The sequence below is a fragment of the Dysidea avara genome, chromosome 1 (genome assembly GCF_963678975.1).
Source record: "Dysidea avara chromosome 1, odDysAvar1.4, whole genome shotgun sequence".
In the NCBI taxonomy this organism is placed as follows: Eukaryota; Metazoa; Porifera; class Demospongiae; order Dictyoceratida; family Dysideidae; genus Dysidea; species Dysidea avara.
In genome coordinates this window covers 6,510,670-6,536,287 of record NC_089272.1, presented here as the reverse complement: position 1 = coordinate 6,536,287, position 25,618 = coordinate 6,510,670, and the positions used below count along the sequence as shown (strand labels likewise).

Genomic DNA, 25,618 nt, shown 5'->3' with positions numbered 1-25,618 from the left:
AATGAGTTGCAGATTTACTTTGTATGACTTCAGTGGAAAGTATTTTAGATGACATCTCTTTGATATATTCCTTTTCTAATATATGCTGCACATCTGAAATTGATGTCTCCCTCCATCCAATAGCATGGGATGACTGTAACTCAAATGACATCTCATCTTCAGTGTTCTCATTGCCTTTGAGCCAGTTTATAATGGCTTGTATACCTAAAATGGCACCAATTGTTGACTGTTCATATTTGTCAAATTTCTTCCCTAACAAAGTTTTTATGCTGCTGGTCTTGCCACTGCCTTCTGGACCAACAAAGGTTATTTTAAATGTGCGAGAAGGAGCTACTCCTAATGCTGCTTGTTTAGTGTATTCTTGTATCAGTGAAGTACTAAGTTTTACTTCTAATCTGTCAACTGATACAAATATCCCTTTATTTTTAGGACAAAGAAACAGTTTTAAATTTTTGAATGTTCCATCAGTGTTCCCAAATTTGGCATCATCCTGCAGTGACCAATAATGTATGACAACATGTAAATGCCTCTAGCAATTGACAAATTGTGTTTTAAACAAAATAGTATGGTAACACCTAGTACTAGTGATGTACCAATAATCAGATCGGTGATCAAATCCGTTGCTGATATAGCAATTTCTACCACAATGGTAATCAGCACAAATACTTTGTGAACTGACTGATGGTTTGCATGGCCAAAAGAGATGCACCGACCTACTGGTCTAGTATTGGATCTGTGCCAATCTGGACAATTTAGGCAAAATTGATTGAACCGATATTCTGTAGAAGTTACCAATTCAATACCAACCTTTTTAATCACCATGTGACCATGTATTCAAACATACACTTATTCACTAAATTATACTACCATTTCATTCCTGAATGCCCATAGAAAACTATGAGAAGCTATATAAATGCAAGAGTTTTCTAGTTTATTTAGTCCCTTAAACTTACCAGAGGTCCTTGGGAAAAACAATGAATAGTGCTACACCATATCAAATACTCTAGAATAATAAAAAAAAATCTGCTACAACAGCCTACAAGGGCCAAGTAATTCTTGGTAGGAGCATGCATTAAAGTACTGTATTTTTGGGAGCTGATTGCCTGGGTGGTGTCCACACCACCATCATTGCAATTGGTATTGATTCCAGTAATAATACTGTGATCGTTATTCAACTGACAATTGACCAATAAGCTTAGTTTGAGATTATAAAATGCTATAAGAACTACCCATAAAAGATCAGTCATCATATACATACTTATTAGAAACAAGATGTCAGATTGGTGCAATATCAGTCCTAGGTTGGTAATTAATTTTTCCTAGATTGTATTGGTATTGGTAAAGTTCAGAAATGTTAAATCGGTACATCTCTAATGGCCAGTACATCTCTAATGGCCAGTACAAGTGCCATCATTTGCAGTAATAAAGAGTCTTCTTGCTCAGCACAAACAAATACAGTGTACAAAGCCTCTCCATTACCTTTTTAACATGCTAAGTGATGAGAAGCCATGCACATGTGAGTACTGCTGTCATTGTAACCCAGGTCTTCCAGAAACCGTAGCTGTTACAGTTTTTAAGAATTAAGAATTGCACTACATGATAAACTAAATAATCTGTCATACAGCCAGCTAGCCATCATAGACTTGGTGGATGTATTAAAAGTTTTGTGTTTCCTAATTGCCTGGGTTGCACAATAGAGGCCACACCACCATAGGTAACCTGGTATAGTTATGCTTTTTTATAGCTAAAATTACATCACTTCTGTTTTCTCAATACCCCCATACCAGAAACACATCATGCAGCAAATACACCTGCAGTATTATTTAATGTACACTTTGCAAAAAATACAATAATTGGATCACTATAATTGGTATCGGCTCTTTAAGGTACAGATTAATTGGGTATTGGTACAACTGAAAAATCCTTACATGCTGGTACACAGTATATGAAGTACACTCAGCATGCAGAGTATGCATGCTCTATGCATCTGAGGAGGTCACAGGAAAATTTTTGAAAATTGTCTTTCTGAGATTGACTTTGACTGTTCATAAATCTGACCAAACTTTACTGAATGAGCAAATGTGCTAGGATACACTTCATGTTGAAAGAAAATGATTATCATTATTGTCTATAGCAGTGTAATTCTAGATGTTATACAGAGGGCGCAGCATACTGTTGTTAGCATAAAGGGTATGGGGTGCAAACTCTAGTAGCTGTGAAGGGACAGTTAATAGTTTACTCTTTTAGTAGCTTTTCAGTAAACCCACATTTGCTGATGTTTTACTAAGAGTTTAAATACTTGTGAAACAATAATACATGTTCCATATACTAAAAGTTACTGATATTTTATATCAGTGTAATTGGGTACAACTACGGTACAGCTGCTTAACAAATTAGTAAACTAAGAACCTTCAAGCACTGTGGGATGAAGGCTGTAATCCCAAAATATCACCCAAAACCAGCTTTTTCTTCACAGCAGCTTGACAGTATTGGTTAAGCAGAATCAAGCCTGAAAATGCATTTTCATGCATGGGACACTTTGAGATAATAAGTAACTCGCTAGGTTTCCTATGAATACAAATACTGTACATGAAATGAACAAGGAGAATACATCCTGACCACCTTGGAGACTCCTACATAAGCGTTCGGCTGCCCTAGTATATACAGTCATGGATTTTTCTGATTTCTGCAATTTTTCTATGTACTTAATATTGACCTGCATACCTAATTGTGCTGTAAAGCCTTAATAAATAAATATGCTGTACATAGTCAGTCCACACATTCAATTGTACAATTAAGTTTTATAATATTTCTGGCGTGACTCTATCCCTTGATGCAGTATGCACCAGTGCACCATACTGTAATTATGTCACAAAAAATGGTATATTAGAAAGTTCACATTTGAGTAGGGATGATAGGCACAATAAACTGTGTGGTATTATGATACCCTTTTATCTGAGACATGTCACAATGTTAGCGTTGAACCACCTTTGCAACCACTTCCCAGTGAGCTTCTCTCTTATTGCTCTGCTAATGCTGAGGATGGTGCTCGGCTAGATGTGAAGGTTGAAAGCTTTTGGGGTCCAGACAGGAGGTTAGCTTTCTTTGACATAATGGTATTTTCGTTTGCTCCCTCCTATCTCATCTCTTCAGTTACTCAGTGCTACTGGCATGTATAACTTGATAAAGAGAGAAAGTATAATGAGAGGGTTTGAGAGGGTGAAAGAGGAACTTTCTCTCCACTAGTTTTCTCGTCCTGTGGAGGCATGGGCCCTGCTGCCACCATTGTCTACAAACGTATTGTAACCCTGATTGCTGAATAGAGAAATGAACTATATAGTCAGGTACTGTATTGGTTGAGATGCAAGCTATGCTTTTCACTATTCAGATTAGTCACATTCCATCACATTCCATCTACCATGCTCCCAATACCTACAGACATGGCATGCTCTGGGAACTTGTATTAATTCACTGTACTCTGATTTTCATGTGTAACATATTTTGCAGGTATCAAAGTTTTAGACAGAAATACTCTAATAAAACAGTCACATTTTGTAAAAAAATTGTCTAAATGCATTTCTCAGTGTGTTTAAAAAATTTCTGTAATGGTATCCATGTCTGTTGTATGGCCTTTATGCATAGCACTCTTTAGCATGCTCTTGATACTATGCCAGCAGAAACAAGCCATATCAATCACATGTTTGAAGTGTTAGCTTTAAAGATAATCTCTCACCAAATTCAATCTCAGAATGTATGATTTTGAATGGGAGACCCCCTAGATTTAAATGTGTAAACACTAGAAAATTTTGAAACCTGTCACCATTGCCCACATTTATTATGTTACAATATTCTTTTCCTAATGGAAATAAAAACTAACAAAGAAGTTCCTTTAATAAATACGTTGATGTTTACACGAATGTTCTGCTAGAGTTTACTTCCCTACTCTGTTGCAGCATATCAACCTTTTAAACAAGCTTTAAAGAGGGCTCATGTCTCCTTTGTTAATCCTTCACTAAGAGGTGAACATAAGTGATAATTATGCTACTATAAATTATTTTGCTGCACTGTATACTGTTACTTACTCATTTCTGTGCTGCTAAACTATATAAATGATGAGTTAGCTATAGGTTCCTGTTGTATAGGCTCCTGTTGTATAGGTTCCTGTTGTATAGGTTCCTGATGTATACTGAGAAATGTAACTTTAATAAAAGGTTTCCTAAAATCCTTGGAAATTCCCTTCCATATGACCTTGCACTCAACTTCATACAGTAAAAATACAAACCCCAGTATGAAATACTAAAATTCATAAAGTGTGTATATCTAGCAGCAAGCTTGTTGGGTTAGTGTTGCTAGGAACTCAACTACTTTGTGTTTAGCCTAAAATTAGCCAATTATATCAGGCTCTAGGCTTGGGTGTGGTGTAAATTGTGCCAATCCATGTAAAAGGTAAACATATCATGTTTTGACATTGTTAACAGTGCTGCACAAGGCACCAAGTGTTACAATTATGATTATGGTAGAAATTACATCAGTGTTAGGTTGATTACTCAAGTTCAATTTAGTTTTATTTTATAGATCCTGGTGACATTAATCTGTGCTAACTATACTTTATTGACAATTATTCATAAATTGCAATCCAACTGTACATGTACTACTGATATGCACCAACCGTTGGCACCAATGTCTGGTGTAGCCACCAGACTAATTCACTTACACACAGCTACGCCAGACTAACACACGTACAACATACTCATGCTTTGTGCATACCACTCCACAAGCAGTCCACTTCCTGGTGGCAGGCAACATCTTGTCAACAGTGGAGAACAGCTCACTGAACTACCCACATGGGCATTCCAATATGTTGGTGCTATAACATTGTGAAATGTGCATGCCTGGAAGTTGAAGGTACTGTGCTACAGCCGCTTTAGTATATGGAAGGATATAACTAAGACAATTAGCGCACATATTGTATGGCTATCAACACGGCTGTCAATATGACAAAGGTGTCTTCTTAAGTGAATTTGAAGCATTTTTCTGCTACGCTTACTTGAACGCATAAGGCAGGCAGGCAGTCAGTAGAAAATTCCATTAAATAAATGTTTTTATAATTCTGTAGCAACTTGATGAAACTGTTTCGAGTTGATTGAAGGCACTTTTGGGCTAGATTTACCCAACTAAAACTGTCATGAGGAGAAATCAAGGCAGGATTTTGGGTGATATGTTATTGTGGGGCATGCCCACACTTTCATCGTCCCTACTATACAGTACTATCATACTGTATGATGGGAAAATGTGCTCTATATTTCCATAATTTGTCAGTGTGCTATATTATCCATAAAAGTGAGCTCCTTTGTATGGCGATAAGGCACACTTTGCGTGAACTTAACACAACCATACACATGAAGACACTGGAATGACCACTATTACCCCCAGTAAGGTAAGTAGCTGTAACAAATGTTACTATAGAAATTACCAACAAATCAATGGCCACACACCCAAATGCTTGTAATTTCAGTGCAATAATCATACAACTTAGACTTTAATTCTTTACTAAACTGTACACCATTGTAAGTCCTTGGTATCTAGGTTTAATGGCCACTTGATATTGACACCTTTAACCTTGCTGCATTGCTAGCTACAACTCAGGACACACTCTCGGTGAATGGTTAGACAACTGTACAAGCTGTCCATTACTCGAACGGTCTAGCGAGCCTTCCACAGTTGTTCTCTTTGTCATCTTGTTTTGGAAAATTCTGGATCTCAATTTATGTGACATCTTGGTCTACAATTAATCATGATTAGGAAATAGTTTTCTTGGAAGTTTCCTCAGTCATTGTGGCATTCCATGTCATGATAAATGGCATTAATACTTACTTTCTTCTTGATGCAACTTTGGATTTATACATTAAACCAGTAAAAGTACCATGTATGCTGCAAAATGTAGCACTCAGGCATGGTCTCAAGCCAAATATAGTACTCAATTTTGTGTCACGTTATATTTGTATCTCGACCTCACTCTTAAGCTATACTTCTCATACGTATTGCACTTACCACTGTGCTTCAACTAGTATGTATACACAAAAATATAGATTAGCAAAATCCTATCTTTACCAACAGTACGTATACTACTTCTAATATTGTTCTAAGGTGTTTACTCATAAAGACATTCACACTGAGTTGAGTTTTCCATCATTGCTGCTAACATGCATGTGTATTATACAGATTTGCATTGGCACCATGTAGTGTCTTGATACATTAGGTATAACTGTCTTACAGACTGCCTTCTTTAGTAAATTTTGCATAATGTTTATCAAATAATAAAATTTCATTGTTGTTTTAGTTGTAGTGACAATGAAACATTATTACTTTATACACAGTACATATCCACTTACCAAAATTTCAACTCCAAAATAAGTGCCAACTTTTCCATGATCAAGAGGTCCAATATATTTTATGGCAGCTGCGACAGGAATTAACTCACTTTCTAGCCTCACTTCCACTTCATCCCCAACGGTAAGTGATGTAATGGTAACAAATAATTCTGGTTTGTTAATGAACAAATTATGTCTTGAATTTAAGTCAGTTATAGCTAACAGAAACTTCACATAAAGATGGTGTACATGTTTCAGTTGCTCTTTTTCACAATTGACATGTAGTCTTGGAATGGAGTTGTGAACATACCACCCATCAGTTTTGGATGAATGCAATAGTTCTCCTCTGTTAACTGAATCTCTAAGAGTAGCAAATGTCCTCTTTTGTAAACAGTCCTCCAATAGCATGTAGTATACTAATAATAGAAAGTTAAATAATTAAGTCAAAAGTGCTGCTTTCTAAGAGAATACATTACAAGCAGCTGCTACACACGTTGATGTTGATTATATTGACAACTTATATTAGTGTGTACATATAAACAGTAAATAACAGCACAAACATTAATTTGATTATAGTGTGTGTGTGTGTGTGTGTGTGTGTGTGTGTGTGTGTGTGTGTGTGTGTGTGTGTGTGTGTGTGTGTGTGTGTGTGTGTGTGTGTGTGTGTGTGTGTGTGTGTGTGTGTGTGTGTGTGTGTGTGTGTGTGATAAACCATGGATGGCTGTCAGCAAAAACAAATGCAACACAAAGGAGGACAAAGGTAAGTTCATGATGTGTGCATTGTGCATACTGCGGTATGCCAAAAGAACATCTATGGACAAAGTGGTGTCAGACAGTGAAAAATCAAGCCCGCAGCATTAGCTGTTATCTAGTATGCTTGTTTGAATAGTATAGTGGTGTAGCCCCAAAATTAGCCAAATCATGCACTTTTTAGAAAAGCATGAGACTTTTCAAATATGTAGTATTCCTCATGACATGCATTTTTGATATACTGCCATCACAGATTTGACCTTTGGTGACCTTTTTTCCATAAATTTGATAATTTTTTTCTTTATCTCCTTGAGGCATGTGGTAAACCATTGTATCAAAGTAAAGATCTTGTTGAATGAAACAATTTGGTTTCTTAATATGTAATTCCATTTTGAAGTTACGACCACTTTATTGGCAGCAAAATTCTCTGAGTTTATCTGCCTTTGGGGTGTAATTTACCCATGGGGAGGTAAATTATCTCAAAATTCATGGGTAATATAAATGATCATAACTTTGGAATGACATTACCTATTAAATTCAAATAAAACTATGTTGTTGTGTTCAACAAGATCTTTATTTTGGTACCATTTATAACCCTTAAACCCACAGAGAACTTTTCAAAAATGCGTGTTTACACAATATGGACACGCATGGCAACACTAGGTGGGGTAACTTAATTCTTACAGCCTACAAATACACATAGATTAAAAGTGTGCTTACTGGGCTACTTGGAGAAGGTTAAATGAACACTGTAACTACAGTGGCTTACTTGTTATGAAGTGGTGAACAGCGACTAGTTGTGTCTCTGTGTTTCTAAATTCTTGCCACATGTTTAATTTTGATTGCAGGTTTACTCATGTGAGTCAAATATGGCCTGATGCACAATTTCACAAAGAATTGAATGGAAGTTGTTGCAAAGCAATAGGATCAACTACCATTGAATTATCAACCATTTTATAAAGGTATGTAAAGGGTTTGCATGTTTTCTTAGTGAAAAGTTATTTTCATGGCTAGATGTGGCTTCACCATTTAGCGTTAGGGTAAACCCTAGGTATCATTTTAATCCTTGCTACATCACAAGTAGGATGATATAAATTGCATAGCCATAGGATGGATGCATTGAAAGTTACAGCGCTTTGTGCAAAGCATGCACATTTATTAAGTTTAAATCCAGTTTTCTGGATTATGTGGGTTTAAGGGTTAAGAAGTTGATTAATGGTTCGGGAAGATAACGACAAATATGATCAAATTTCTGGGTAAAAATGACCATAAGGTCACCAAAGGTCAATCTGCAATGGCACTATATCAAAAAAAATACATCATGAGGAGTACTATACTTATGTTTAAAGTTTCATGCTTTTACGAAAAAGTGCATAATTATTATTTTTGTATTGTGCTGCTATACTAGAAGGCATCAGGAGGCAGTTGGTCAGTCAGTAAAGAATTCCACTGCATAACAAATTAAACTTTGTAGCAATCTATTGGAAGCATTTAGGGTTGTACTAAAGGCACTTTGGGCTTGGTTATACCTAACCATTGCTATCAAGGTGCCAGCATGGTATTGTGAAGCTGTTTTTTGTGGGTGGTATTTTTGGCCAGAAAAACTCAAACTTCCAAGATCCTTAATATACAGTACTATCATACTGTATGATTTCCTGTAGTTGTTTTATGTATAGTTGCACATATCGATTTCTTTACTCCTTCTACTGTCTAGCACTAAATTCTAAAACTACTCTCAATAATAAGCTAAAATTTTGATACCCTTCTATGGACTCTGTAGATAATGTTAAGATAATAAAAAAGAAATTTGGAAATTGTGCAAACTATGTGGGGGTTTGCCGAGATGGTCACATTTGTAACAATGAGACTAAAGTGAGAGGGATGCAGCTGTACTTATACAGTGATTGAATCACTACTGTAAGCAGAGCATGGTGACTACAGCCTTAAACAAACAGAGCACAGCAAACACACCCTTAATTAATGTCTACAGATAGTATCCACATATTTCCAATGAGTGGGCCTGGCTCATTAAAGAAATTGGCTTGCTACAAGCAGGAGTGCATCAAATCCTATGGATAAGCAGGCCCGTAGCCAGGGGGGGTTCGGGGGTTCTGAAGAACCGCCCTCTTGGAAAAAAGGTCCCCAATTTCAGTAAAAAAGTCCATAATGTAACCAAAAGGTCCACAATGTTTGGTATACAAGTCCAAATTTTCAGGAGCAAAAGTCCATTAGCTACAGTTTACTAGATACCACTAATAAGAAACTAAATTAAGCACTTCGAGTAACTCATTCATTGCATGGATTAAATGCAATGCAAGATCGAGATACTCTAATAAAGCAGTCATCCACTCTAATAGAACAGTCACAATATTTGGACCTTTACTAAAGGTACACTTTTGGTCAAAAAGAACCCCCCTTTCAAAATCCCTGGCTACGGGCCTGATAAGGGAGCATGTAACTTTGTAAAGAGTAAAATTCAAACATGACTGCCATGTACTATATTAAGTAACTTTTAAAATTTCTTAATTAGGATATTGTGTGGAGGTGCATGCTCGAATACATCATGTTTCCGCTGCGATGAAGCGAAGCTATGGAAATGAAGTTCACTGGCATGATCGAGGAACAGTACCACAGGCTTAGCAGGACAGTCTTTCTACAATCGATTATCACGCAAAATTACTCCAAGACTCCGTTAGACTATTCCAAGCTTTACCTTCGACTTGATGATCTTCGTATCAAAGCACCTTTATTATCTTCACACTAGAGTAGCAGCTCATTCAGTATATCCCTGTTGCACGTAAGAATGATGTAACCAATTATATACACAGTAACACTGGATACCACATTTGAATTTTGTTTGTAGTATTGGTAGTGTACGGAGTTACATGCTCCCTTGTCCATAGGATTCGATGCACTCCTGCTACAAGTCTAGACTATGATATATACAACAGCAATCAATTCTGTAGTGGACAGTGGGCACAGTTTCACGTTAAGTCTGCACATATGTAGTAATATACACTGCAACGTGCCTACATGGAAATAAATTTTATGGCATCTAAATATGCTTCTCTAAGGAAAAGACACTTAACGCCTTGATATGGTTCCTTTTATGAAGAAGGACAACAATGCTCAACTGAAAATAAAAGAAAAAGCATAGAAAGCTTGGAATCAGAAAAGATACATTGTACAGCTGAGTTTGTTATTGTGGAATAAAATGGCGGCCATCACATTTGAACCAGGTCAGGTCATTGGGTCACATATTGTCCTCATCATCCGTATTACAAAATGTCTCTGTCTGACCCAGATTATATCACATGTGAAATAAACTAACATGAAAATTAACATATCATGTTAGTCCTGCAAATGACCAACTTCATTAGTAAGCCATGCTAACTTATTGGGATAGTGTGTTACTGTCTGTTGGCATACATGAAGCCACACCTTTTATCAGCATCCTTTTAACTGTCTAGATACATTTAAGACCATCAGCTACAGTTTCGCTTTAGAAAACAATAGAGGTGCACCAATATGGAAATTCACCAATATACCAACAACCAATATATTGGCTACAAAATTACCGATTCCGAATTTCCGATACTGATATTTAGAGGTAGTGGGCTGTGTCTGATCATAATGTATTTCAATGTAAAAATATGGCAAACCACCCCCTATAAAAAACTTTTTTGTAAAAGGGAAAAAAGCCTATGAAAAAAGTGGTAATAAAAAAGGTCTGTGAAAGAGCAAATAATTACCACACTCAGTACTTAAGTGAAATATATACCAAAATTAAACATTTTAAACCAATTTCAGATGTTAGTGAAGCCGTGATATCTGTACTGATACCGATACTGATATCAGTGCACCTCTAGAAAACAAGACATGGTAACCATGCTCCTTGATCTACTTGAGTTAAGCAGCAAGATCAAGATAGTCTAATAAAGCAGTCATCCTAATACTGCAGCCATGTATCAAACACATGTGAATAGCTACAGTATGCTATAACAAAATGCAAACAAATTATTCTAAAAATGAAGTAGGGATCCAGTACCAAACAGTAGATATGAATGTAATACAACACGCCCTGTATGTAGAAAATCCCTATTTTGGCATTAATCAAATTCTGATTACATATCACCATAGGAATTTTCCCACAAAGCTATAATACAGTCGATTTATAATTTTACACACACATGTCAATTTTTAGTGTATTTCTGCATAGGTAAAGCAAATTCTGCATATGGATAAAGCTAAACCCTCGCGTGGGTATAAATAAAACCATGCGTTGGTGCAGAAAAAGCTATCCTCCATAGGAAGCCACAGCCATGTATGGGCTATTCTCCATGCTTGGCATGACTGATAAGTCTGTGATGCATTGCTCTAGTAAGGAACAATGGTAGCTACCCATGTACATATGGTTCTACTACTACTCTCTAGTTTAAATGACTGTCTGGTGATGTCATCAGTGAAGGGAAGGAGTGACGAAGTGTGCTTATAAACCTATAGCTAAGAATACATATCACAAGGTAACATGCACATATACCCATACTTATAGCATGATATCAGCTCAACAGGCTTTGACTTAGAATCAAGAAGGCTCTAGACCACCCGTGGCAGATGTTTTAGTGTGGCACACTACACACACATGATATATTGCGCCACATGAACATGCCACACAAGATCGCTACATAGTTAACACAATGTGGCTGGCTTCCTGGCATGTGCTGCAGGCCTGCAGCCAGTATGTGTGAAATAAAGGTTAAATAATGTCTATATTATTATTATTCTATATATGGGAGGCTTTGGTTCAAAGGTGGTTATTATAACAGTGGCTTTTGTAAGCAGAGTTTAATGGCCAATAAACACTGTAGCAGGCTATGTAGACTACGTGCCACACAGAAAAATTGTATATCTTCAACTTGAAAGGGGGTATGTCCCCTACATACATGACCGAGCAATTTTGAGGCTTTTCCGAGAGAGTTTTATGCTATACAAGCTATAAAACAGTTGAGAAGATACTTCTGTACATAATATGCTGTTTAAAGTGGTTTGTTTGCATAGCACTTCCTTAGCAGTGCTTAATAACAAAATTAGACAGTTATGAAATCAGAAATTACAATAACTTAATTAATTTACAAAAAAAAACCTATTAGCTCGAATAAGTATAGTACATAATAGTTGATTAAATCCAGATGAGCTAGCTAGTTGCTTCCTGAATAGCACACCAAACTGTTTTGCAATGTGCGAGCTAGGAATGATGAAAATGAAATGGTTAGTTGCATTATCTTGCAAATGGCCGCTTAAATTAGGTATGTGGAAGTTTACTTGAGAACATTGGTAAGTTAGGAATACTCTAATAAAGTAGTCACCTTAATACAACAGCCATGTACGTGTATGACATTCTAGTAGTGCGGTAATACATATATATAGCATAGCTATGTTATAAAAATTGTAAACATAGTATCTAATCCAAAACAGCCAAGCTGTAAAAAAAGAGTGCAGCCCTCAGAAAGGCATGGCGAAAAAAGATGTGAAATCCAAGGTGGCAGCCAAGAAATGGCTGTGATGGTAGGTTAATGGTAAAAATTTTAATAATAATTCAGGTGAATTTGGTGCCAAGACCATTTCTTGACCACCACCTTGGATTTCACATCTTTTTTCACCATAGCCTTTCAGAGGGGCCACACTCTTTTTTTACAGCTTGGCTGTTTTGGATTAGATATATATAAGGAGAAAATTTAATTAAAATACTTTCAAGGCTAATTTCCTGGTGCACTTTAAAAGACATGCTGAATCATGCTGTATACTGAACACTAGACTACTTGGTTACTATACTGCACCTCTAAATAAACAACATGGACTAACAGTTTTGACTACATTAACGCATCTGCAGCTTGATAATGGCTGGACAGAAATTAACCATTTTTGCTGTGGAAACTCCATCGGGGTGGAGCACTTCCCATTTCAAATTTGAGCTGAGTCTGCCAGGCCATCACTGAGATATGCGCCTTCAAAGTCTGTCTTAGTTTCTTCGTATTTTTCTTTCTTCTTTTTGTACCACTTAGAAAAATTGCTATAACTCCACATGCTTTTAGCAGCTGATTTTCTTCAAATTTGCAGGGCAGTAAGGACGTAATGCAACATGTTTTCAGTTCATATTTTGTACACTGTGGATAAAGAACAAGTGAGTTATAAGTGGTTTTCGAAAACTTTTATAGCATTTTTTTCGCGGCCACAGGGTAAACCGTTTGAAGGAATGACTTGAAAATTGGTCTTTACATGAAATAACCATCATAGTGCAAAACGTTTGTGGTTTGAAATAAATCGCATTAACAATCATGGAGTTGTAACAAAAATGCCAACCATATGTAAAATGCGCTTGATCGAGTTTTGTTAATAAAAAAAGTAATACTTGCCACACTTACCAGGCAAACTAGGTAACAAAATCAGCTGAAATCAGGTAGAGAGGTAGATAACTCATTTTAGAGTGATCTTTCAGTGGTTTACAAGAAATCAGATTAAAATTCACTGAGCTACACTATGAAAGTGAACTAGGTGTGACAAGTGCGCGATTGAGATACTCTAATAGTACATTCAGCTGCACAATAAGTCACTCTATTTGAATGTTCAGCTACAATCAAGTCAGAGTTCAGCTAACAACATAGGAAGTTCAACTACAACCAAGTCGCCCTTCAATTAGTATAAAATCAAATAGCCCTGTAGAGAGTTCAGTTACAAACAAGTCAGCCTGAAGACAGTTCAGCAGCAAACAAATCACTCTGCAGAGAGTTCAGCTACGTTTGAAGTCATCCCATAAAGAGCTCAGTAGAGATCAGTTAGAAACAATTCACCCTGTAGAGATCAGCTAGAAACATATCACCCTGCAGAGGGTCAGCTAGAAACCAATCACCCTGTAGAGAGCTCAGCTGGAAACAAGCAACCCATAGAGAGATCAGTTAGCAAGTCACTCTATACAGAATTCAGTTACATTTCATAGTGTTTCAGCTAGAAATAAGCAACCCTATGGAGAGTTCAGCTACAAATAAACTCTTTCAGTAGAAAAAAAAAGATCAGCTAAAGGCAAGTAATTCTGCAAAGAGTTCAAATCTATTTGAAGTCACCCTGTAAAGAGATCAAGTAACCTTGTAAAGAGACAAGCTACATTTCTAATCATCTTGTAGTGATCAGCTCGAAACAAATCACCCTGTAGAAAGATCTGGTAGAAACACGTCGCCCTGTAGAGAAATCAGCTAGAAACAATTCACCCTGTAGAGATCAGCTAGAAACAAATCACCCTGTAGAGAGATCAGCCAGAAAAAAAGTCACCCCGTAGAGAGTTCAGCTGGAAAATGTCACCTGTAGAGAGATCAGTTAAAAACAAACTACCTAGAGAGAATTCAATTACATTTAAGCTACCCTGTAGAGAGTTCAGCTACAAACACACTCTTTCAGTAAAGAGATCAGCTAGAAGCAAGTTATCCTGCAAAGGGTTTAACTACTTCTGAAGCCACCTTGTGGAGAGAATAGCTAGAAACAAGTGTAGCCTTGTATTTCAAATCATCCTGTAGAGAGATCAGCTCGAAACAAATCACCCTGTAGAGGGATCTTGTAGAAACAAGTCAGCCTGTAGAGAGTTCAGCCAGTAGGAAGTCAACATGTAGAGATATATATCAGATAGAATGAAGTCCATCGTGTAGCACCACCAGAGAACAGTGCCATGAAACACCTATGGATTATCCATGAACAGTAAAATAATCTCCATTAAGTGCCATGAAAGTCATTTCATTGATAATTCATTGTAATATTCATTTCATGAATTACCCATGAAAAGTGGATATTTGATGGTAATTTTATAGCACTGACAAATTATTTCAAGGCACAAGAAAATTTCACGGTTGCAGTGGCCATGAATTGTCAAATTTTCATAGGCAGTGTCCATGAAATGTCAAATTTTCATAGGCAGTGTCCTTGAAATGTCAAATTTTCATAGGCAGTGTCCATGAAATGTCAAATTTTTATAGGCAGTGTCCTTGAAAACTATATAAAATTTCATGGTTCATCATCACATTTTCATAGGCTCTTCTCTGAGAGTTCAGCTAGAAATAAGTCGAATCATTAAAATCTTCATAACTCTAGATCTGTGGTAAAAAAAAAGAAAAGTTAAAAGAAATACCTAAAAAAGCTGGCCATAGGCTGGCTTTAGGTATGAAATTACAAAAAGAAGTGATTTCTAATCAAAAACAGCCAAGCTGTTAAAAAAGGGTGCAGCCTCCAAGGTGAAAAAAGATGTGAAATCAAAGGTGGCAGCCAAGAAATGGCTGTGATGGTAGCTAGGTTAATAGCAAAAATGTTTAATAATGACAATTCAGGTGAATATGGTGCCGAATCGTAGTGAAAATTGGAGGAGGCAACACAAATTCACCTGAATTGTCGTTATTAAACTTTTGCCATTAACCTACCATCACAGCTATTTCTTAGCCGCCACCTTTGATTTCACATCTTTTTCACGTGGCTTTTTTGGAGGCTGCACCCTTTTTGTACAGCTTGGCTGTTTTTGATTAGATTATATAACTGTAATGTGTTTTATTGCAGTGGTAGTAACGAGTAATAAGTAATATATCAAACAGTATGGCAGTACTGTTTAAAGGTAATTTTCATCATGTGACATGTTTCTAGGGTGTTTTCAAAGGCAAAAATTTAGACAGCGCATGAAAATTTTGGCTCAATCCCTACTTACGTACATATTAGTACTAGTTCATATGATATATGATACAGCATAAAATATAACAAAATGCTAACAGGTGACCGAATATGGAATTTTTTTAAATTGCCAAAACTCGAGTTTTAGACTCACTGCCTGATTGCCTGAACACAGTCACAAGGCTAGAGGCCAAACAAAGCAGCACAGTCACCATTTTATGCCACAATAACAAACTCACCAGTGGGATGTGCCTTTTGAGGTTCTGAGGAGTGTAGGCCCTCTGCGCCTTGTATTTTCTTTTATCTTCAATCAGGCTGCTTGTCTCCTTCTTCACCCAATGAAACCATATCAAGGAGTTAATTTTCCATATCAACACTTTCTTTCTGTAGCATATTTAGACGCCACAGAATTATTTCAGAGCTGGATTCTTGAAGCGTTTCATTCCTGGCACTACTATAAGAGATACACTAGCTAGATATCTGCAACTTCACTATTGAGATATGTGCCTGCAAAGAGCGGGCACTGCCAGACTAATTCGTGATAGGTATGCAACTACACCCATCTAGGTTGACTAATTGCGATAGACTACGGAGACCACACCTCTTCACCATCTAGCTTTTTACTAAACAGAGAACAAGACCTTATTGGTGTAGCTAGCTGTACACCCCTTGTCTGACTCAAGATACTCTAATACAACAGTCACTCTAATACAGTAGTCATGCATTTATGATATTCTAATAGAACAGTCCCTGAGCTATAACAAAAAAACCTAAACAAACTAGTATTTTTAAAAATTGTCAATTAAAAAAAATGAAGTAAAAAGCAATGCAATAAAAAGCAATGAAACAAGAGATGAATGATGGTATTACGGTTCGGTGGGACAGTGCCTACTTTGGCACTGAATAAATAATCATAACAGCTAATGTGCCGAAGTAGGGACTTCCCCACCGAGTTATGCTGTAATACCATCATTCATTTTTTGTTTCATTACTTTTTATTGTATAGATCCCTCCTTCATTTTTTTAATTGACTATTTTTTTAAATACTAATTACTTTTAAAATTATTGGCCCAACACTGACGTTCCCAATCTGACCTACTGTAAGTGCACACACACTCAGCTAAATTACTCAATAGCATAAATCGCAAAAAATTTCTCACAAATAAGGTATTTTCAATGTTTTCTTCCATGAATCATTCCTGTTACACAATACATAAACTAGCCTTAACCAGTAGTCAGCCACAATTAAACTATATATAAATTATATAAAACTAGTTTATAATGTCTTTGTACTTAGCAATTATATTCACGGCTAGCTTCTTAGGTGTCATGGATGCATATGGTCAATTCCATGATATATGAAACCTCACAGTAAAAATTTAACCAAAAGATCTTCAAACCATTATGCAATCATAAATATTCATATGCCTTGTAGTTTCACTTAATACTATCGAACAAAAGTTTTTGGCAAAAACAGCTGAGTTATGGCGGTATTATGATGAACCATTTTTTAAATAAAAATTTTCATCATTTCAATACTTTAAAACTCAAAGGGTAGAAATTTCAAATGATAAGGTCATTTTAGTCAATAATGAATCAATTTTCACATGTTTTGTAAGAAATTATCACAAAAATCTTGTTTTAATGTTTAGGAGTGCTATCAAGTGGCGAGCAATTAGAGCAATGCTGTACTGTACGTCCGTAATGCATATACACACTAAAGTTTTTTACTGCTATAAATTATGTGCCACTTTATATTATAAATAAGTTTCCAAAAAGGCACAACTACATACCATAAAAATTGTGATTACATTTAAAGAACAGTTAGTACTGGTGTTCAAGTTCCGTAACATGAATGGGAAACCCACCAGTATACTGCTTCCGAATGTTGTACAACAGCTTTATGTTAAACTTTGTTTCTTCTTGTCAACAAGAAAGTACATAACTGAGTTCAGCTCTCTTTAACACATGGTCACAGAATTAGAAGGCAATTATACTGGAATGACCATAAACTCCTTCCAGATCTACTAGAATCAGTTGGTAGTAGCCTTGTTGTCTGTCACCTTACCACACTCTTTTAATGGCAAATGGAAATTACTAAGCAGCAAATAAATGCAGTATTAAGGTGACCCCTATTGTAGATGTTTCTGTGCGTTATCTGCTGTTTGGCAGAGACTAGAATCATTGGATGTACGGGGTGTATCTCCAGGTTGTGGTAGTATTTGATCGTGATTTGCTTTGAGGATTTAGGCTACCAACAGCTGTACAACATGCACCTAGGACATTGTCATTGGAATTGCTTCAGCTAATTCTCTGATAGTTTCAAAGAGGAGATGGCTCTCTAAAAGGGAATGAACCCTTAACCTAGTATAACCTGTGTAATCTGCCTCTCAATCCACTTTTGAGATTTCCTATTACACTATATACAGTAATTACCCTTTCGTGGCCAGCTGAAATGTGTAAAAGCTTTCCAATATCCTGTTGTAAAACTATTTCAGAAATATTTGTTTTACAGTGTAATGATACAATGATGTGCACAAATTGTGAATGTACATCCATAACAACAGAATAGACCATAATAGATATCTACTTGCCTCACTATGCTGTAATGTGCTTCAAATGTTACTAACAATGTTAAAATAAGTAATTCTGTGGAACATCTAATCAATCCCCCTCCCCCATCAAAAAATAGCAGGATCAAGGATACAGAAGGGTACTGTTGTTGTTGTTAGTGCCATGTGGAGCTGTATGCATACAGCCTGTATTTGTGCTATGGTAAAGGTATGGCAGGTATATATGTCCTTGTGATATCAGTATGGTGAAACAATACTGTGTGCTAATATAGTAAGCAGAGGAACTGTATGGATGTACGTCCGTAACAGTGGAATTACAATATATGTACACCAATGAATTATGACACACTTCTAAAAGATCACCAGCAGTCATTGTCTGTTGTCGTAGCCTATCTACTGTATGATGATGTCTTAATGTTCAAAATCTATCTTTCAATTTGAACGTCCATATTTTAAGGTGGCGGTTACCTGGAAGTTGTGGTTTTGAAGCCATTGCAAATGAAGCCATACGTTCTGTCACAAAAGTTCATTTATTGAGTCATGTGATTAGTGTTTACGTAATAATTAAAATGGCAGTTGCGCATACTAAGGCCCATTGCCTTGTAACAAGAAGAAATTTGTTACTATTGTGCAAGTATTATTAAAGAAGACATTCACTAAAGTAAGTAGAGTAGTTTAGAAGCTTTGTTCACAGGGATTCGGGTGGTTCGCGCGAAACATGGGCGGCGTGGTTTTGCATGGTGTGCTAAAGTGTTAGTACAACTTTCTGCGTCAATTTTTTCTTGTATACTAGTGAGGGAGACCTCTGTATTAGCGTAAAATAAGCGATTGGTTATTGTAGCAGGGCTGCATGTCGAGAAAAAAAGATTTTTGTTTTGCTTGTCAATGTTACAGCAGGTTTTAAGGCCCTTTGCAGTGGCCAAAAGGGTTTCAAAATCCCATAGCTGTGTTTCAACCTGGCATAGACTGAAGTTGTGTTGATTGCTCCCTGGTTATGCTGCTAAAGAATAGATTACACGTTTTACTTTGCCGTAATGTGCAACAAGCTTTGCGTAAACTGATGCCGAAAATATTTTTGCATGCTCTTACAATCGGCTCTATAGTGTTATAGTTCAGCATCTGATGGCCGTACAAATCATCATGTAGGTAGAGGAAGAGCTGGTCTACGATGTAACAGTGTTTGCTTTCACGTAGCTCTACAAGTGTGAATATCCTTCAAACTGGAAATTGTGAGGCAACCACCACCTTAAAGAAAAAAAGTATTACACAGTTATATAACAAACACAAAATAGTGTGTGAATGGTCCAGCTATCCCAGAAATGGGATATGTGTGGGCATGTTTATTTCAGGATAATTGCATTGTACTACTGTATGAAATGCACAATAGAAGCACTAGTGTGTGGAATTGTACTTAGCATGCGTTTGTTAACATCATACCAAAAATTCTTGTTGCAGCCATGTACAATTAAGCAATCAAAATGCAAAACAAACTAATCATAGGGTAGACTCTGTCAAATTTAACATAAAACTATTCTACCACAAAATTACTTTCTACTAAAATTTTTTTTTAACAAGACAATAAATGCTGGCAAAATGAGTTTAAATCCTGGTATATCATCAGTGCTGAGTGCCAAACTAAATGGATGGATTAGATAACAAACAGTCATCCTTAAGAAACTGCTTGTGTATTGTTAGTAAAGATTGGTATTGAACAATAAATTCAAATGGCAGCCATCCAAGTCTGGAACAGTGGGTATATATGTGACCGGATTTTGGTAAAACGATCCAAATCGCACATTAGAAGTTTCGAGATAAACGGTTTTAAAGAATTGAAGCCAGCATAACTTGCCAGGGATAGCAAGCACGCGTATGAAATTTACACAAAAGATGCATCAATCTGTTACCTTTCAAGCCACTTCCAGTACTTGGAGCTGCTTGTACAGTTTCCCGTCAAATAAGATAGAAAATCTGAGCAGTTGGACGAGCGAAGTAGTATCACGAGTGCTCACAAAGGGGTGGAGGCTGGGGGGTGGCGGGGAGGGCAAGAGATAGACCTCAAAATGGAGGCAGACCACGATTGGAGTCCAGACACGAGATTACAGGGCTGTGCTGGCTCCTTAGTGGCTGATATGTAGCAAAATCAACAGAGAACATGTATGGCCAACATTATAAGGCTGTCCACCAGTAAACCACTGATTTGTGCCAAGCCAGGTCCTTCACAAGGCCTGAAACCGCCATTTGAGCACTCCACACCACCCAGAAAAGACGTGTGTAAAAACCAGCCTCGTGTAGTTTGAGTAGTGCTGAGGGTCAAAACTTGTAGTACGATAGTGTAGCTATCCACTGGTGGTGTTAGTTTGATTTTGCCTGATGTGCGATTTGGATCGGTTCTGTAAAATCTGGTCACATATAAATTATTTCTGGAGCATCACGTGACCTGCCAAGAATCCTGGAGCAGTGGATAGAAGTCTGGTCAGTGTGTGGTGGCTGGCACTGGTCATGGAGTGATTCCATAGTATGTTTTTGTGTGTTTGGCTCCTTTACAGCCAGATGAGTGTTATATGTGACCGGATTTTGGAAAAACGATCCAAATCGCACATTAGAAGTTCCGAGATAAACGGTTTTAAAGAATTGAAGCCAGCATAACTCGCCAGGGATAGCAAGCACGTGTATGAAATTTACACAAAAGATGCATCAATCTGTTACCTTTCAAGCCACTTCCAGTACTTGGAGCTGCTTGTACAGTTTCCCGTCAAATAAGATAGAAAATCTGAGCAGTTGGACGAGCGAAGTAGTATCACGAGTGCTCACAAAGGGGTGGAGGCTGGGGGGTGGTGGGGAGGGCAAGAGATAGACCTCAAAATGGAGGCAGACCACGATTGGAGTCCAGACACAAGATTACAGGGCTGTGCTGGCTCCTTAGTGGCTGATATGTAGCAAAATCAACAGAGAACATGTATGGCCAACATTATAAGGCTGTCCACCAGTAAACCACTGATTGTTGCCAAGCCAGGTCCTTCACAAGGCCTGAAACCGCCATTTGAGCACTCCACACCACCCAGAAAAGACGTGTGTAAAAACCAGCCTCGTGTAGTTTGAGTAGTGCTGAGGGTCAAAACTTGTAGTACGATAGTGTAGCTATCCACTGGTGGTGTTAGTTTGATTTTGCCTGATGTGCGATTTGGATCGGTTCTGTAAAATCTGGTCACATATGATCATGTTTTCAACAACCAAACACAACACAAACAGCTTGATTGTGAAGATGACACAAATGTGTAAGCAAATGCTGACTCAATGAAGGACCCAGGGGTGGATCCAGACGTTTTAAAAGGAGGGTTCCACTCTTGAATTGCAACTTCGACCTAGCTGTAAATTGAAGACCAAAAAAATGGTCATCGCCTGCTGACAATAGCTGCCCCTCACCATAGATACCATCACCAACTATATTTCCTTATTTATAACTCCACACACAGCCTGGTACACTGCTTTTCTTAAGAATTCTGTGACTGCTCTATTAGAGTATCTCGACTAAAATAGGCTCTTTCCTTTGAACCCCCCTGGATCGGCCCCTGGGATCCCACATGGACAGATATGTATCAACAGCAAGTGTAACAATGTTCCATGGTGAACCGGAAGGGGCATGATATTGAAATGAACTAAACACAGCAGAGGCCCTATGGGGTACTGCCTTGGGGAATACCTTAAAAATGGAACCCATTGAAATAGAGCAACTAGTTTTGTCTTATTGAGCACATACACTGAGATAACTAATACACCACCATTACAAGCACTTGAACAATAAATGGAGACACTGTAAAGTGCCATTTGCCATAAATGGCTGCTCCACTTTACAGTATTAACAGTTGGTGCACATGTTCAGATGCAAAATTAATCTTATATTTAAACCCATTTTAAAAAATGCAAGCACTTACGTAAAAAGCACTGTCTAGTAAACTGGATTTAATGCATGCTTTTTAAACTCCCACAGTACAGGAACAAACACCCTTTTATTCACTGTTAATTTGGCTTAAATGGTCCTCCTTGATCACATCCTTCCAACCCAGAACTTCATGCTGTGCCTTAAACTTACAAAAGAAGTATCTCTTTGTCTTACCCTCTTCACATAACGATCAATAATAGGCCATAACTTGGCCATACTTTGTCCTATTGAGTTTCTTTTGACATCATGTTGTTCATCACATGATGGTGATTCAGTTGATATACAGAGATATCACCTGATTTATTACATGGCCGGTAAGCACAGCGATGATATATATGAAGGTAAAAGAAAACAAAACAATTTAGCTGGTGAGTTCCTTGCTGCTCAATGATAAAACTAGTTGGATAACTTGCTCCTTGCCAATTAATAAAATTTAAAAAACGCTTTATGAGATACTTATGGTTGTTTGAACCATGCACGTACGTAAATTGTCAAAAACTATTGTATACATTTTAAATCAAACTAGTTTTCTGCATTGTGTGGGTTTAAGGTTTAAATTTGATTAGGGATTCAAGACATTGAAGTGAAACAAGGGAGGTCACCTACACCTGCAGATATTTAATTTCTAGCTATGATCAGCCATGGTTATAGCTAAACTGAAGTAGGGATTAAAAATTCCACTAATATGTCTGCTTGGGTTGGTGACCTCCCTTGTTTCACTAAATTATTTTTGTATCTCTATGATCTATTATCAAACTTGAAAGTCTTTATTTTTCATTGTATTTGTAATTATTAGTACTGGATTCTTTCACTGGACCACTTTAGTGTGTGCCTAATTACACATAAAAAATGTTTTGTTTTATATATGACAGCTTTTCTAAGTGTAAGAAATGATGATCAATACAACCAAGTAAATGAAACATTGATTTGCTAATCTCATAATTAGCTGGGTAATTTTGGTATGTGAAAGCTTACTTGAGAGCTGAGACATCAGAGTAAAGTGAAAGTGGTAAGAATTTGTTCTGCTGTTTAATATCAACTGTTTCATTTAAGTACTTATATTCACTCCACTTGGTTTCGGCTCATCATAGTTATTATTTCAGCAAAAAGTAGAGTAGTGAGGCAAAAGCCTCACTGGTAGCACCTGCTCTGACATCCGTACTCAAGAATAACAATAAGATAAAGACGCAGTCTAGTACAGCAGCCACGCATGCATGAAATTTCTAATAACACATAAGTATACATGCACCTACATCATAACTAGGCTGTAACATAGAAGTAGGAATCCAAGCAATAGAAAAATAGTAAAATATGCAGTAAAGGGTGGGCACTTGCCCACCCAAATTTTCCTTGGAGAGTGGCGCCCACTTGCTATTATGAACAAGAGACAAGTAATGCATACCTTGGCAGCATGATATTTCATTGTTAATCCAACAACTGAATGTGTTACAGTAGCACCTTGACATAAATTGAAATACGTCAAGCGATTAGCCAATAGAATTAGTATTACACTTGTTTGTAAAGACAAAGATAATAGAGTAAAAGGTATCTAATCAAAAACAGCCAAGCTGTAAAAAAAGGTGCGGCCCCCATAAAGGCTATGGTGAAAAAAGATGTGAAATCCAAGGTGGCGGCCAAGAAATGGCTGTGATGGTAGGTTAATGGTTACATTTTAATAACAACAATTCAGGTGAATTTGGTGCCAAGACCAAGCAGCACAAAATTCACCTGAATTGCCGTTATTAAAATGTAACCATTAACCTACCATCACAGCCATTTCTTGGCCGCCACCTTGGATTTCACATCTTTTTTCACCATGGCCTTTATGGGGGCTGCACCTTTTTTTACAGCTTGGCTGTTTTTTGATTAGATATCACTTCTTTTTGTATTTTTATACTGCAAAGCCGGCCTATGGCTGGCTTTGGGGCTTTTTTAACCCATGTGTTTTTTTCTTTACTACAGGAAGAAGAAAAGAACTTAAAGAAGAATTTTAGTACTTCAATTATTTTTGATTTTATTAGTAATTATACAAATTATATACATATATTTATTACATGCTCATTATTCCCCACAGGATTTTTTTTGCAGCTGATCTCTCTACTGGGTGACTTGAAATGTAGCTGAACTATATACAGGATGGTTTCTTTGTAGCTGAACTCTCTACAAGGTAACCTCTTCTAGCTGGTCTCTCTACAGGATATTTTGTTTCTAGCTGAACTCTCTACAGGTGATTTGTTTGCAGCTAAACTCTCTACATGGTGGTGTCTTTATAGCCGAACTCTCTACATGATGGTTTCTTTGTAGCTGAACTCTCTATAAGGTGACTTCGTCTAGCTGAACTCTCTACAGGGTGATTTTTTTGTAGCTGAACTCTCTGCAGGGTGATTTGTTTGCAGCTGAACTCTCTACATGATGGTTTCTTTGTAGCTGAACTCTCTACAAGGTGACTTTGTCTAGCTGATCTCTCTACGGGGTGATTTGTTTCTAGCTGAACTCTCTACAGGTGAATTGTTTGCAGCTAAACTCTCTACATGGTGGTTTCTTTGTAGCCGAACTCTCTACAAGGTAACTTATTCTCTACAGGGTGATTTGTTGTAGTTGAATTCTCTACAAGGTGGTTTGTATGAGGCTGAACTCTCTACATGGCGGTTTCTTTGTAGCTGAACTCTCTACAGAGTGATTTGTTTGCAGCTGAACTCTCTACATGATGGTTTCTTTGTAACTGAACACTCTACAAGGTGACTTCTTCTAGCTGATCTTTCTACAGGGTGAATTGTTGTAGCTGAACTATCTACAAGGTAACTTCTTCTAGCTAATCTCTATACAGGGTGATTTGTTTGTAGTTGAATTCTGTACAGGTGGTTTCTTTGTAGCTGAACTCTGTACATGATGGTTTCTTTGTAGCTAAACTCTTTACAAGGTGACTTCTTCTAGCTGAACTCTCTACGGGGTAATTTCTTTGTAGCTGAACTCTCTATATGATGGTTTCTTTGTAACTGAACTCTGTACATGGTAACGTCTTCTAGCTGATCTTTCTACTGGGTGATTTGTTTGCAGCTGAACTCTCTACATGGTGGTTTCTTTGTTGCTGAACTCTCTACAAGGTGAATTCTTCTACCTGATCTCTCTACAGGGTGATTTGTTTGTAACTGAACTCTGTACAAGTGCGTTTCTGTGGGTGATCTCACTGCAGGTTGATTTGTTTGTAGCTGAACTCACTAAAGGGTGATTCTGCTTGTAGCTGAACTCCTTGCATTGTATCTAGTTTCTAGCTGATCTCTCTACAG

The 25,618-nt window shown here is 37.2% G+C and overlaps 2 protein-coding genes across 9 annotated transcripts in view; both read right to left on the bottom strand.

Annotated features, from left to right (window-relative positions):
* LOC136254412 (N-alpha-acetyltransferase 50-like) overlaps positions 1 to 25,618 on the bottom strand; it is an 854,489-nt gene that overhangs the window by 158,108 nt on the left and 670,763 nt on the right. The window lies entirely within an intron of this gene.
* LOC136238580 (uncharacterized) overlaps positions 1 to 25,618 on the bottom strand; it is a 75,962-nt gene that overhangs the window by 186 nt on the left and 50,158 nt on the right. The window contains exons 5-6 of the mRNA XM_066029467.1: positions 6,393 to 6,787; positions 19 to 490 (exon numbers count right to left, since the gene is read on the bottom strand). Coding sequence (XP_065885539.1) covers positions 19 to 490; positions 6,393 to 6,787 — 867 coding nt within the window. The remainder of the gene's footprint in view (positions 1 to 18; positions 491 to 6,392; positions 6,788 to 25,618) is intronic.